Genomic DNA, 14,219 nt, shown 5'->3' with positions numbered 1-14,219 from the left:
TCTCTCTCTCTCACAATACGTAATACAGATGCTGGCTTAGAAAGCAAACAATGTGATACACTCTCTCTCTCTCTCTCTCTCTCTCTCTCTGTAGGATCCGGGATACGCTGCCTTCCTGTTCGACCAGCTCCAAGTTCCTGGGAGCCATGAGGGCGGGGCCAGCTGCCATGTATGCCACACCTCCGTCCTGCAGCTGAGACAGGAGGCCATCCAGACGGTCCACGCCCCGTCGCCGCCCCCAGGCCACGCCCCCTCGCCGCCCCTGGGCCACGCCCTCTGTACGCCAGCGCCGGCCTCCTCCGCTCTCTCAGCCCAGCCCTCCCGGCTCACCTTCTCCCCCTCCGGCCCCCAGGGCCCCCAGGGCCCCCGAGCCCAGGAGCTACTGCCCCTGGGGGACAGGAGGCGGGGGCTGGGCTGGCCCCAGGGCTGCGCTGGCTCCTCGGGACCCAACACCAGTGTCCAGGTGACGGTGGGCGGAGGACAGCTGTCGGGGTCCCTGGGCTCGGTCACCATCCAGGCCCAACAGTACCTGGAGGGCATGTGGAGCATCTCAAGAGTCAACAACTTCCTCCCCCAGCCCAGCCCGGTAGGTCTTCTCTGTCCAGTCCACAAGAGCCTGGGTTCAGCCACGTGTTAAAGATGAAGGCAGCTCTTGCAGATCCAAGGGTGGGGTGGGAGGGGGGGGGGCAGCTGCTGAGGGCTGTAGATGCTGAGGGCAGAAGATGCTGAGGGCAGCAGATGCTGAGGGCAGCAGATGCTGAGGGCAGAAGATGCTGAGGGCAGCAGATGCTGAGGGCAGCAGATGCTGAGGGCAGCAGATGCTGAGGGCAGTAGATGTTATAATAATTGATGGTGGCATTGGGTCACACCAACCCTCTCCATGTCACCCAAAAACTAGCTCCTGCCACGCTTTTGCCTCCCCCAGTTGAAAATGTTGTGTTTTTGTGTCGTGTGTGGGGAAAACAAGTTTGGCAACGTTGAAAACATGAATTTGAACAAAATGTTTGTTAGGGTTAGGGTTAAAAACGTTTCTGAGGGTTGAAAACATGATTTTAAACAAAAAGTTTGGAAAGGTATTAAAAAGAAACTTTTTCTTTGTAATAGTTTTTCTTCTTGGGTGAAGGATGTGTGTACTTTTGCCATCTCCGACCTACATGGTACGCACACTTATCCAGTGAGCTACAGATGTCTGCTCCCCTCAGTCTCTTTACTGTCCCAGCCTCTCGCTGTCTGAGGGAAGGAGATGTGGTCGCCGTGAAGCGACCGGGACATCTGGCCTCAGAACCGTCTGTGACGCACCGTCGTCACATTCCACACCAGGCAGACTCGGAGTGCACAACAAACTCCCAAGCCGTGGTGCCAGGTGCCAGATCTGCTTCTCTCACGCCCGCCGCGGTCCTTCGGTTGGGGTCACACTCTCTGTCGCTCTCATCTCTCCTTCCAACGCCAGCAGAATGTGGACTTTTTTTACTTGATGAGGGTTTTGCTGTTCCACTTATGCAATGTTGCAACCACAGCACTTACTCTGCTATTTCTCACACTGATAACAGCCTAATATGACGTTTTTCCGGCGTTTTAGAGGGTCATCGGCACTGTTTCTGCCTTCTCGGTGTTGCACGGCTTCCTTAACAACGCCGCTCCATTATGAGGGTTTATCAGTGTAATTCTTCCTTCAGGCCAGAGAGACCGCAAACCAGGTTTCAATGCTGTGCTCGATGTCAACAAGTGCCCACGGCCACAGTTTGTGAGAGCACCAGAAAAGCTTTTAGATGCGTGTGTGCAATCTAGGAGAGAGCTGAGTGGCCGGGCACACAACGAGAGGCTTGTCCCCTCCCCCCCACCACATGTGTCTAAAAGCAATTAGTGCCATTGGGATCTGTGGCTGCCTTTCACAACTCCACATAGCTGCACCCCAGCGCTCTTCCCAGGCTGGAAGATGTCCCTTCAGGATATCTGCTGATACAAACACTGCAGATATGGGCCTTGGTGTTATTTTCGAACGTTTTCTTTCATTAAAATGAGATCTGCTCAGAGAAAGAAACCCACATGAGCTAGGGAGGATTGGGAGTCACGATGCCCAGAGGCAAGTGCTTTAACTCCTGCTTCCCTCTCGCTGTCCTTGTGCGGAGAGCAGAGGAGTGCAGACAAAGACAGGGAGATGCTTCTGTCAGACTGCGACGCTGCTGCTGCCTCCCCCAGTCCCCCAGGGGCCCCGGGCTCCACGCAGCCCAGCCCAGGACACCTTCAAACCCCCCTCTATGAACGACCTCTGGTGTGGAAGTATGTTTGTAGACATTTAAACGGTACACACAACCTCACCTTGACGACTGGAACAAAGGCAGCTTGATCCGAGAACACGACACGTACTGAACGAGCTCGTCCCTGTTGCCATTGTTCCGTTGAACCTTGGGCGTGGCCGTCCAATGTGTTCATATGAATATCTTAAAGTTGCCCAGTCCACCATGGTGGTCAGGAGAGAATATTCGACTTCAGTATTCAAAAAAATCAGAATGACAAATGTATTGACCTAAATCTGTTATTTAACCACTGCTCTCTCATGTGTTAATCTGCTAAGACCCAATGCTCCTGACACTGGGAATTTAGTGTGTGTGCGCGCCTGTGTGTGTGTGTCTGTGTGTTGGGGGTAACGGCCCACTGTGGTCCCTGTGTGACCTCGCCTGCTCGTCTGCCACGCTCTCTGGGCCATCTGGGCTGCCCTCCTGCCCCCCCAGCTGGGCCAGGGTGACACCCGTGTCACAGGGAGGGGGAGAGGGTGATGGAGAGGGAGGGAGAGGGTGATGGAGAGATAGGGAGAGGGTGATGGAGAGAGAGGGAGAGTCCTCCGCCCACCGCGACGCCCCGGAGCTCAACGCCATCTCAGATTCCTCCAACCACATGGGCGGAGCACAGACTCACCGCGCAAAACAAACTCCCTAAACGACCAACATGTCCTTTCAACCTCTGATAGCGGCGACCAACGCCAACTGTCACCGAAGCTCCACCGCTCGACAGCCGACACACACCAGAAGAGGATGACAGCGGACAATCCAATCACCCTTGAGTGTCGCAGGGCGATCGTGTCGTCCATATTAAAGCGTGTCTCTTTCCTGAGCTACGGCCTCGGTACTTCCTGGGTGTGCGTCGTGGTGCGGCTGTCCTCCTGGACGCTCCCAGCCCGTGATGTATAGCCGGTGCATGTCAGCCCGGACGTATAAATAGTTCAGCTGTCAGGCGCTGTTGACAGATGGCACATACACACTGCAGGCCCACACTGTATAAAAAGATTGTAAATGATGCTATTTTAGTGACCAAACATGAATCTGGGACAAACATTGAGCGGGGAAATATTCCGAGGGGCCGGGCCGTGTTGACGACATGCGCCCCCCCGCCGCCTAGCGACAAAGCGACTCCTGCTCAAGGTCGCTGGGCGACCTAGGGAGCGTGTCATCGTTATAAATGACAAGGGAAAACATGTACAGATTTACATTGTCACCCCCACCACCAAAACAACAGGCTCCTAATGTCCTCACTTGTTGGATTGACTGACTGGTGGTGAGGCCGGTGTTGTCATGACAATTCCCCCCCCCTGGGTTGGATGGTTTGGGTCCAGGTCTACAAAGATGACCTTCTCAATGCTCCCTCTGCCAGACCAGAAGTGAGAGCAACACCCTCCCTCCCTCCCCTCCCCTCCTCCTCCCCCACCTCCCTGCTCCCAGACTGGGACCTGCTGCTGCCTCCTAGCCCCTGGTCATGGGAGTCCCCTCTGTGGCTCCAGACGGCTGCTGTCTCCAGTCCCAGGCCAGCTGCTGTAGCCCTCCTGGGGCCGTCTCACACCCTGACACGCACACACCTCCGCTGGACCCGAGCCAGGGGCCCGTCCACACACAGTGGAGCCCGCCGGGGACAGCAGTACAGATGATCTCTGTCGGAAATATTAATCTGTCAGAAATATTAATCTATCAAGTATTTTTACAGTCAGTCGGTGAAGAATTTAAGAAAGCTTCTGACAATCTCCTCACGGATTTTCATTTCTTTCTGCTTGTTCTTCAGTATTCCTTGAAGCAAAAATATATATATATATTTTTTTGCATTCACATGCAAAGACTAGTGAATGGCAAATTAGCTGCTGATGTATATGTACAGCCAATGATTTAACGGCTAATTAGATTGGTTGGTTCTCTCTTAATTACTGCTCACACGGCGCCTCCTAAGTGTAGTGATCGCCTGAATCAATGAGCAGCGGGCTGGCTGTTAGAGATTCTGAGGGGGACAGTGTCCTGGCTGTTAGAGAGACTGAGGGGGACAGTGTCCTGGCTGTTAGAGAGACTGAGGGGGACAGTGTCCTGGCTGTTAGAGAGACTGAGGGGGACAGTGTCCTGGCTGTTAGAGATTCTGAGGGGGACAGTGTCCTGGCTGTTAGAGAGACTGAGGGGGACAGTGTCCTGGCTGTTAGAGAGACTGAGGGGGACAGTGTCCTGGCTGTTAGAGAGACTGAGGGGGACAGTGTCCTGGCTGTTAGAGAGACTGAGGGGGACAGTGTCCTGGCTGTTAGAGAGACTGAGGGGGACAGTGTCCTGGCTGTTAGAGAGACTGAGGGGGACAGTGTCCTGGCTGTTAGACTCTGAGGGGGACAGTGTCCTGGCTGTTAGAGAGACTGAGGGGGACAGTGTCCTGGCTGTTAGACTCTGAGGGGGACAGTGTCCTGGCTGTTAGAGAGACTGAGGGGGACAGTGTCCTGGCTGTTAGAGAGACTGAGGGGGACAGTGTCCTGGCTGTTAGAGAGACTGAGGGGGACAGTGTCCTGGCTGTTAGAGAGACTGAGGGGGACAGTGTCCTGGCTGTTAGAGAGACTGAGGGGGACAGTGTCCTGGCTGTTAGAGAGACTGAGGGGGACAGTGTCCTGGCTGTTAGAGACACTCTGAGGGGGACAGTGTCCTGGCTGTTAGAGAGACTCTGAGGGGGACAGTGTCCTGGCTGTTAGAGAGACTCTGAGGGGGACAGTGTCCTGGCTGTTAGAGAGACTGAGGGGGACAGTGTCCTGGCTGTTAGAGAGACTGAGGGGGACAGTGTCCTGGCTGTTAGAGAGACTGAGGGGGACAGTGTCCTGGCTGTTAGAGACACTCTGAGGGGGACAGTGTCCTGGCTGTTAGAGAGACTGAGGGGGACAGTGTCCTGGCTGTTAGAGAGACTCTGAGGGGGACAGTGTCCTGGCTGTTAGAGAGACTCTGAGGGGGACAGTGTCCTGGCTGTTAGAGAGACTGAGGGGGACAGTGTCCTGGCTGTTAGAGAGACTGAGGGGGACAGTGTCCTGGCTGTTAGAGAGACTCTGAGGGGGACAGTGTCCTGGCTGTTAGAGAGACTGAGGGGGACAGTGTCCTGGCTGTTAGAGAGACTGAGGGGGACAGTGTCCTGGCTGTTAGAGACACTCTGAGGGGGACAGTGTCCTGGCTGTTAGAGACACTCTGAGGGGGACAGTGTCCTGGCTGTTAGAGAGACTCTGAGGGGGACAGTGTCCTGGCTGTTAGAGAGACTGAGGGGGACAGTGTCCTGGCTGTTAGACTCTGAGGGGGACAGTGTCCTGGCTGTTAGAGAGACTGAGGGGGACAGTGTCCTGGCTGTTAGAGAGACTCTGAGGGGGACAGTGTCCTGGCTGTTAGAGACTCTGAGGGGGACAGTGTCCTGGCTGTTAGAGAGACTGAGGGGGACAGTGTCCTGGCTGTTAGAGAGACTGAGGGGGACAGTGTCCTGGCTGTTAGAGACTCTGAGGGGGACAGTGTCCTGGCTGTTAGAGAGACTGAGGGGGACAGTGTCCTGGCTGTTAGAGAGACTGAGGGGGACAGTGTCCTGGCTGTTAGAGAGACTGAGGGGGACAGTGTCCTGGCTGTTAGAGACACTCTGAGGGGGACAGTGTCCTGGCTGTTAGAGACACTCTGAGGGGGACAGTGTCCTGGCTGTTAGAGACACTCTGAGGGGGACAGTGTCCTGGCTGTTAGAGAGACTGAGGGGGACAGTGTCCTGGCTGTTAGAGAGACTGAGGGGGACAGTGTCCTGGCTGTTAGAGAGACTCTGAGGGGGACAGTGTCCTGGCTGTTAGAGAGACTGAGGGGGACAGTGTCCTGGCTGTTAGAGACACTCTGAGGGGGACAGTGTCCTGGCTGTTAGAGACACTCTGAGGGGGACAGTGTCCTGGCTGTTAGAGAGACTGAGGGGGACAGTGTCCTGGCTGTTAGAGACTCTGAGGGGGACAGTGTCCTGGCTGTTAGAGACTCTGAGGGGGACAGTGTCCTGGCTGTTAGAGAGACTGAGGGGGACAGTGTCCTGGCTGTTAGAGACTCTGAGGGGGACAGTGTCCTGGCTGTTAGAGAGACTGAGGGGGACAGTGTCCTGGCTGTTAGAGACTCTGAGGGGGACAGTGTCCTGGCTGTTAGAGAGACTCTGAGGGGGACAGTGTCCTGGCTGTTAGAGAGACTGAGGGGGACAGTGTCCTGGCTGTTAGAGAGACTGAGGGGGACAGTGTCCTGGCTGTTAGAGACTCTGAGGGGGACAGTGTCCTGGCTGTTAGAGAGACTGAGGGGGACAGTGTCCTGGCTGTTAGAGACACTCTGAGGGGGACAGTGTCCTGGCTGTTAGAGAGACTGAGGGGGACAGTGTCCTGGCTGTTAGACTCTGAGGGGGACAGTGTCCTGGCTGTAAGAGTCTGAGGGGGACAGTGTCCTGGCTGTTAGAGAGACTGAGGGGGACAGTGTCCTGGCTGTTAGACTCTGAGGGGGACAGTGTCCTGGCTGTTAGAGAGACTCTGAGGGGGACAGTGTCCTGGCTGTTAGAGAGACTGAGGGGGACAGTGTCCTGGCTGTTAGAGAGACTGAGGGGGACAGTGTCCTGGCTGTTAGAGAGACTCTGAGGGGGACAGTGTCCTGGCTGTTAGAGAGACTGAGGGGGACAGTGTCCTGGCTGTTAGAGAGACTGAGGGGGACAGTGTCCTGGCTGTTAGAGAGACTCTGAGGGGGACAGTGTCCTGGCTGTTAGAGAGACTGAGGGGGACAGTGTCCTGGCTGTTAGAGAGACTGAGGGGGACAGTGTCCTGGCTGTTAGAGAGACTCTGAGGGGGACAGTGTCCTGGCTGTTAGAGAGACTGAGGGGGACAGTGTCCTGGCTGTTAGAGAGACTGAGGGGGACAGTGTCCTGGCTGTTAGAGAGACTGAGGGGGACAGTGTCCTGGCTGTTAGAGAGACTGAGGGGGACAGTGTCCTGGCTGTTAGAGAGACTGAGGGGGACAGTGTCCTGGCTGTTAGAGAGACTGAGGGGGACAGTGTCCTGGCTGTTAGAGAGACTGAGGGGGACAGTGTCCTGGCTGTTAGAGACACTCTGAGGGGGACAGTGTCCTGGCTGTTAGAGAGACTCTGAGGGGGACAGTGTCCTGGCTGTTAGAGAGACTGAGGGGGACAGTGTCCTGGCTGTTAGAGAGACTCTGAGGGGGACAGTGTCCTGGCTGTTAGAGAGACTGAGGGGGACAGTGTCCTGGCTGTTAGAGAGACTGAGGGGGACAGTGTCCTGGCTGTTAGAGAGACTGAGGGGGACAGTGTCCTGGCTGTTAGAGAGACTCTGAGGGGGACAGTGTCCTGGCTGTTAGAGAGACTCTGAGGGGGACAGTGTCCTGGCTGTTAGAGAGACTGAGGGGGACAGTGTCCTGGCTGTTAGAGACTCTGAGGGGGACAGTGTCCTGGCTGTTAGAGAGACTCTGAGGGGGACAGTGTCCTGGCTGTTAGAGACTCTGAGGGGGACAGTGTCCTGGCTGTTAGAGAGACTGAGGGGGACAGTGTCCTGGCTGTTAGAGAGACTGAGGGGGACAGTGTCCTGGCTGTTAGAGAGACTGAGGGGGACAGTGTCCTGGCTGTTAGAGAGACTCTGAGGGGGACAGTGTCCTGGCTGTTAGAGAGACTCTGAGGGGGACAGTGTCCTGGCTGTTAGAGACACTCTGAGGGGGACAGTGTCCTGGCTGTTAGACTCTGAGGGGGACAGTGTCCTGGCTGTTAGAGAGACTGAGGGGGACAGTGTCCTGGCTGTTAGACTCTGAGGGGGACAGTGTCCTGGCTGTTAGAGAGACTGAGGGGGACAGTGTCCTGGCTGTTAGAGAGACTGAGGGGGACAGTGTCCTGGCTGTTAGAGAGACTGAGGGGGACAGTGTCCTGGCTGTTAGAGAGACTGAGGGGGACAGTGTCCTGGCTGTTAGAGAGACTGAGGGGGACAGTGTCCTGGCTGTTAGAGAGACTGAGGGGGACAGTGTCCTGGCTGTTAGAGAGACTGAGGGGGACAGTGTCCTGGCTGTTAGAGAGACTGAGGGGGACAGTGTCCTGGCTGTTAGAGAGACTGAGGGGGACAGTGTCCTGGCTGTTAGAGAGACTGAGGGGGACAGTGTCCTGGCTGTTAGAGAGACTGAGGGGGACAGTGTCCTGGCTGTTAGAGACACTCTGAGGGGGACAGTGTCCTGGCTGTTAGAGAGACTGAGGGGGACAGTGTCCTGGCTGTTAGAGAGACTGAGGGGGACAGTGTCCTGGCTGTTAGAGAGACTGAGGGGGACAGTGTCCTGGCTGTTAGAGAGACTGAGGGGGACAGTGTCCTGGCTGTTAGAGAGACTGAGGGGGACAGTGTCCTGGCTGTTAGAGAGACTGAGGGGGACAGTGTCCTGGCTGTTAGAGAGACTGAGGGGGACAGTGTCCTGGCTGTTAGAGAGACTGAGGGGGACAGTGTCCTGGCTGTTAGAGACACTCTGAGGGGGACAGTGTCCTGGCTGTTAGAGAGACTGAGGGGGACAGTGTCCTGGCTGTTAGAGAGACTGAGGGGGACAGTGTCCTGGCTGTTAGAGAGACTGAGGGGGACAGTGTCCTGGCTGTTAGAGACACTCTGAGGGGGACAGTGTCCTGGCTGTTAGAGAGACTGAGGGGGACAGTGTCCTGGCTGTTAGAGACTCTGAGGGGGACAGTGTCCTGGCTGTTAGAGAGACTGAGGGGGACAGTGTCCTGGCTGTTAGAGAGACTGAGGGGGACAGTGTCCTGGCTGTTAGAGAGACTGAGGGGGACAGTGTCCTGGCTGTTAGAGAGACTCTGAGGGGGACAGTGTCCTGGCTGTTAGAGAGACTGAGGGGGACAGTGTCCTGGCTGTTAGAGACACTCTGAGGGGGACAGTGTCCTGGCTGTTAGAGAGACTGAGGGGGACAGTGTCCTGGCTGTTAGAGAGACTGAGGGGGACAGTGTCCTGGCTGTTAGAGAGACTCTGAGGGGGACAGTGTCCTGGCTGTTAGAGACACTCTGAGGGGGACAGTGTCCTGGCTGTTAGAGAGACTGAGGGGGACAGTGTCCTGGCTGTTAGAGAGACTGAGGGGGACAGTGTCCTGGCTGTTAGAGAGACTGAGGGGGACAGTGTCCTGGCTGTTAGAGAGACTGAGGGGGACAGTGTCCTGGCTGTTGAGAGACTCTGAGGGGGACAGTGTCCTGGCTGTTAGAGAGACTGAGGGGGACAGTGTCCTGGCTGTTAGAGAGACTGAGGGGGACAGTGTCCTGGCTGTTAGAGACACTCTGAGGGGGACAGTGTCCTGGCTGTTAGAGAGACTGAGGGGGACAGTGTCCTGGCTGTTAGAGAGACTGAGGGGGACAGTGTCCTGGCTGTTAGAGAGACTGAGGGGGACAGTGTCCTGGCTGTTAGAGACACTCTGAGGGGGACAGTGTCCTGGCTGTTAGAGAGACTGAGGGGGACAGTGTCCTGGCTGTTAGAGAGACTGAGGGGGACAGTGTCCTGGCTGTTAGAGAGACTGAGGGGGACAGTGTCCTGGCTGTTAGAGAGACTGAGGGGGACAGTGTCCTGGCTGTTAGAGAGACTGAGGGGGACAGTGTCCTGGCTGTTAGAGAGACTCTGAGGGGGACAGTGTCCTGGCTGTTAGAGAGACTGAGGGGGACAGTGTCCTGGCTGTTAGAGAGACTGAGGGGGACAGTGTCCTGGCTGTTAGACTCTGAGGGGGACAGTGTCCTGGCTGTTAGAGAGACTGAGGGGGACAGTGTCCTGGCTGTTAGAGAGACTGAGGGGGACAGTGTCCTGGCTGTTAGAGACACTCTGAGGGGGACAGTGTCCTGGCTGTTAGAGAGACTGAGGGGGACAGTGTCCTGGCTGTTAGAGAGACTGAGGGGGACAGTGTCCTGGCTGTTAGAGAGACTGAGGGGGACAGTGTCCTGGCTGTTAGAGAGACTGAGGGGGACAGTGTCCTGGCTGTTAGACTCTGAGGGGGACAGTGTCCTGGCTGTAAGAGTCTGAGGGGGACATCAAACCAGATCCTCGTTGGGCAATCAGCGCCTTACTCCGCCCTTTAGTGTTAATTAGTGCGCCGTTAAAAGATGGGAGAAATCGCTATTTTACGCCTGAAATGGGTGCAATCCTGTTAGTAAATGAGACCCTGACTGTCTCTCCACCTTCAAGAAAAGGCTCAAGATGCACTTGTTCCGGGAGTACAACGGTACTTAGGAATGATTGGCTTGACCTGATCTTAGTTTCCTCCAGGATCATAATGACTCTTGTTGAGAGACTTGTTGCTCTTGTTGGTTAGTTGTGACTGATTTAAAATACTTGCACTCGCTGTGTAATATATTATTGTTGCTTGCTTTTTACAGGTACACTCTTGCACTTTTGAAGATAAGGTTGTTTAATTGTAACTTGTTTAACTACATGCTTCTGTGGTTCTGGCCTTTGGCACTTACTTGCTTTTTCACAATATGCTTCATGCTTTGGCTACCCACGTTGTTATGATCAGTGACCTATGCACCTTTTGTAAACCTCTCTCTTAGAAGTCCTTTGGATAAAAGTGTCTGTTAAATTAATAAATGTAAATGTAAAAGGCCTGGTCTCCACTGCTGCCTCTAGCAGTGAGGAGCGAGAGGGGCCGGAAGAGAGAGAGAGGGGGGTGAAAAAAAGTGAATTGAGAGGAACAGATGTTAGCAAGGGAGGAGGAGGTTGGTCACGGCTAGAAGGATGTTTTCATGACCTGTGTGTGTGTGTGTGTGTGTGTGTCTGCAGGTCCGAGGTCTTCTGGGGGAGCCGGAGAGGGGTGCCGCCATTTTGGAGACATCCGTCATCAGTAGCCCAGCCAGCTTCCTGTCGACTCCCAGATACAGGAGCCCTGGCCAGCCTGGCCACACCCCAACACATGCCTCCACGCACACGCCTCCACAAAGCAACACGCACAGCAACACGCACAGCAACACACACACACCCACCTCCACACACACACCCACACACCCCTCCGCACACGCCTCTGACCAGAGTGCATCGGCTGCCGCCTCCTTCTTCATCAGGTAAGCTGTCATCAGAGCTCACCTCGTAATCAAACCCATCAAAGCTCTGAGAGTGATATACCGTCGGGTGGCGTGTTGGCGTGTGCGTGTGTGTGCTTGGCCTTTTGTGTGTAGCGTGTTGAGGAGCGGGGTCACCACACGCTCGGGTCAGGGGTCACGGTGGCTCTGGCAAGATGGGAACCCGTCGCTTGTCCATGGACATGTTGTCCTTGTCACCGTTGAATTACGGTGGATCGGTTTCCAACATAGCTTTTTAGATCTAGCACGAGTGACTGAATGCATAATGACTCATCTCTGATGGAAGGAGGTTGTCTCAGGAAGTGACTTAAAGGGTTTAAAGACTAACATTAGTTTTTTTCTCTGATTAATTTCTTTGTTGACATTTTGGTTCCTAAGATTCAGTTTAAAGTCCGTTCTTCAGCACAGCGAGGCTCATGTGGCTATGTTTTCCAACAATCCTCTGTATGTCCTCCACATGTATTGCACAAGTGTGTTTCCGGAATGTTCTCTGTCCCAGCCTGCCGTCTTCCTGCCGTGTCTCCAGGCCCAGGATGCAGTTCTCTGGGGGTCATGTTCCTGCGCTGCTGGGAGGCCTGCAGGGTCCCTGGGCTGTTGGCTAAAGTTGATAGCTTCCCAGGCAGGTTGATAGCTTCCCAGGCAGGTTGATAGCTTCCCAGGCAGGTTGATAGGGTCCCAGGCAGGTTGGGCAGGGCGAGTGTTGCTGTGCTCTGCCCTATGTCCCTCAGGACTGCTGGGCTGTAATGAATGTCAGTTTGGGGAAGGCTGGGTAAAGGATGATGCATACGGCTGCTGAAGCAGTGCACTCTGGGAGTTGGAGGAGGTGAGGGGGGTGAGCTGGTTAAGGAGCTTGTTTCTCTGAAGGGACTCGTTTCCTCTCCCCGGCTCGTCCTGAAACCGTGGACCGGACTGGAACACGGAGGGGGAGGGGGCCCTCTCTTGCGGCCGGGAGGATATTTTGAATCCTCTTCCAAATGTGTCACTTCCTGTACGCGTCACTTCCTGCGAGGGGAGCGGCGGGTCAGCGCCGAACAACGGCGGGGTGTGACAGGGTTAATTTCTTGCTCGCGATTTATGGGAGCTTGTGTTTTGTTTGGACGCGAGCTCAAACCCAGGGGTTCTTGCCGACCCTGGTGGGGCGAGGAAGCGATAGGGAACCCGTCCCCCACCCCCGTCCCTCGCATCCTGGTGGGACAGACAGGGCGGGGGGCGGGGGGGGGGGAAGCAGTAAAGGGTTCCACCTTTCATTTCATCCCAAAAGAGTCTTCCCTGCCAGGAATGTCTTGTTTGGCTTGGCCAGCAGAGCTGTGGTGGTGACGGAGCTAAACCTGCGTCACATTCCTCAGAGGGGGGTGGAGAGGGGGGGTGGAGAGGGGGGGTGGAGAGGGGGGTGGAGAGGGGGGTGGGGAGGGGGGTGGGGAGGGGGGTGGGGAGGGGGGTGGAGAGGGGGGTGGAGAGGGGGGTGGGGGGTGAGGGTAGAGAGGGGGGGTGGAGAGGGGGGGGGGTGGAGAGGCTCTGATTAGAAACACACCCACGTCCTGGAGATCCGCAGGAGAATCATCATCATCATCATCATCGGTCATCTGACAGTCCTCATGCTGCTGGCTCTCATCCCGGGCAGCTCTGCTGATTGTAATGAAGGTATCTGAGGTCTCCCAGGTCAAAGCCAGCTGAGACAAACCAAATTCCATCATTTCGTTTTTTTTTCCCTCTCTTGGAATGATGTTTGAATTAACAATGCACAAGGACTGACGACCAAATTAGCATTTACGTTTTGGGACTGATTGAAAACTCGTTTGTGATTAGTATTCATTTTCATCCTCTAAAGATATAATTAGTGGGATGCTTGCGAAACTGCTACGAACCCAGGATGTGGCGACAGAACGTCTGCAGCGTCTGAGCATCGCTCCTCTCCTCTCCTCTCTGGAGTGGAACGAACTCTGCATCCGCTTGTCTGACAGTCACAAACGCTGTTCCACTCAGAGATGAAATTTTAATTTGAATGCAATTAGGTAGATGCCTGAGAGGGAAGGACAAGGAGAGCAGGAAAAAGATTCCAGGTCTGTCTTGGTGAGCGCTTCTGACACAAAGCTTTCTCTTTTCCATTAGAAAAAAATTACTCAACCATTTAGAAAAAGGAAGAAAAAAATAAAGCATTTAGTTTTGGATTTGTTTCAACACGCCATTGCCGTTGAAAAAGCATTTAATTCCAAGCGCTGGATTGGTAAGCGGGGAGCAGCGTTAGTTTGTGTGCTGTCAGCCGTGGTCGCCCTGAATCTCAGCATCTTTACTCGTGGCTCTGGCACAGGGAACCGTGATGAAGACTCCTGCTAGGACAACCTCTCCTGTCAGGACAACCTCTCCTGTTAGGACAACCTCACCTGTTAGGACAACCTCTCCTGTTAGGACAACCTCACCTGTTAGGACAACCTCTCCTGTTAGGACAACCTCACCTGTTAGGACAACCTCTCCTGTTAGGACAATCTCCTGTTAGGACAACCTCACCTGCTAGGACAACCTCTCCTGTTAGGACAAACTCCTGTTAGGACAACCTCACCTGCTAGGACAACCTCTCCTGTTAGGACAACCTCTCCTGTTAGGACAACCTCTCCTGTTAGGACAACCTCTCCTGTCAGGACAACCTCTCCTGTTAGGACAACCTCACCTGTTAGGACAACCTCACCTGTTAGGACAACCTCTCCTGTTAGGACAACCTCTCCTGTCAGGACAACCTCTCCTGTCAGGACAACCTCACCTGTTAGGACAACCTCACCTGTTAGGACAACCTCACCTGTTAGGACAACCTCACCTGTTAGGACAACCTCACCTGTTAGGACAACCTCTTCTGCTAGGACAACCTCACCT

The 14,219-nt window shown here is 54.9% G+C and overlaps 1 protein-coding gene across 2 annotated transcripts in view; it reads left to right on the top strand.

The window, feature by feature from the left end:
* kif26ab (kinesin family member 26Ab) overlaps positions 1-14,219 on the top strand; it is a 75,104-nt gene that overhangs the window by 25,440 nt on the left and 35,445 nt on the right. For both annotated transcript variants that reach the window (XM_084681213.1, XM_084681204.1), the window contains exons 3-4: positions 95-586; positions 11,059-11,336. In XM_084681213.1, the coding sequence (XP_084537339.1) occupies positions 95-586; positions 11,059-11,336 (770 nt within the window). The remainder of the gene's footprint in view (positions 1-94; positions 587-11,058; positions 11,337-14,219) is intronic.

This window comes from Hypomesus nipponensis, chromosome 3, assembly GCF_054491055.1.
Source record: "Hypomesus nipponensis isolate SF chromosome 3, ASM5449105v1, whole genome shotgun sequence".
NCBI lineage: Eukaryota > Metazoa > Chordata > Actinopteri > Osmeriformes > Osmeridae > Hypomesus > Hypomesus nipponensis.
The sequence above is the reverse complement of the archived record's forward strand: the minus strand, read 5'-3'. Positions and strand labels throughout refer to the sequence as shown.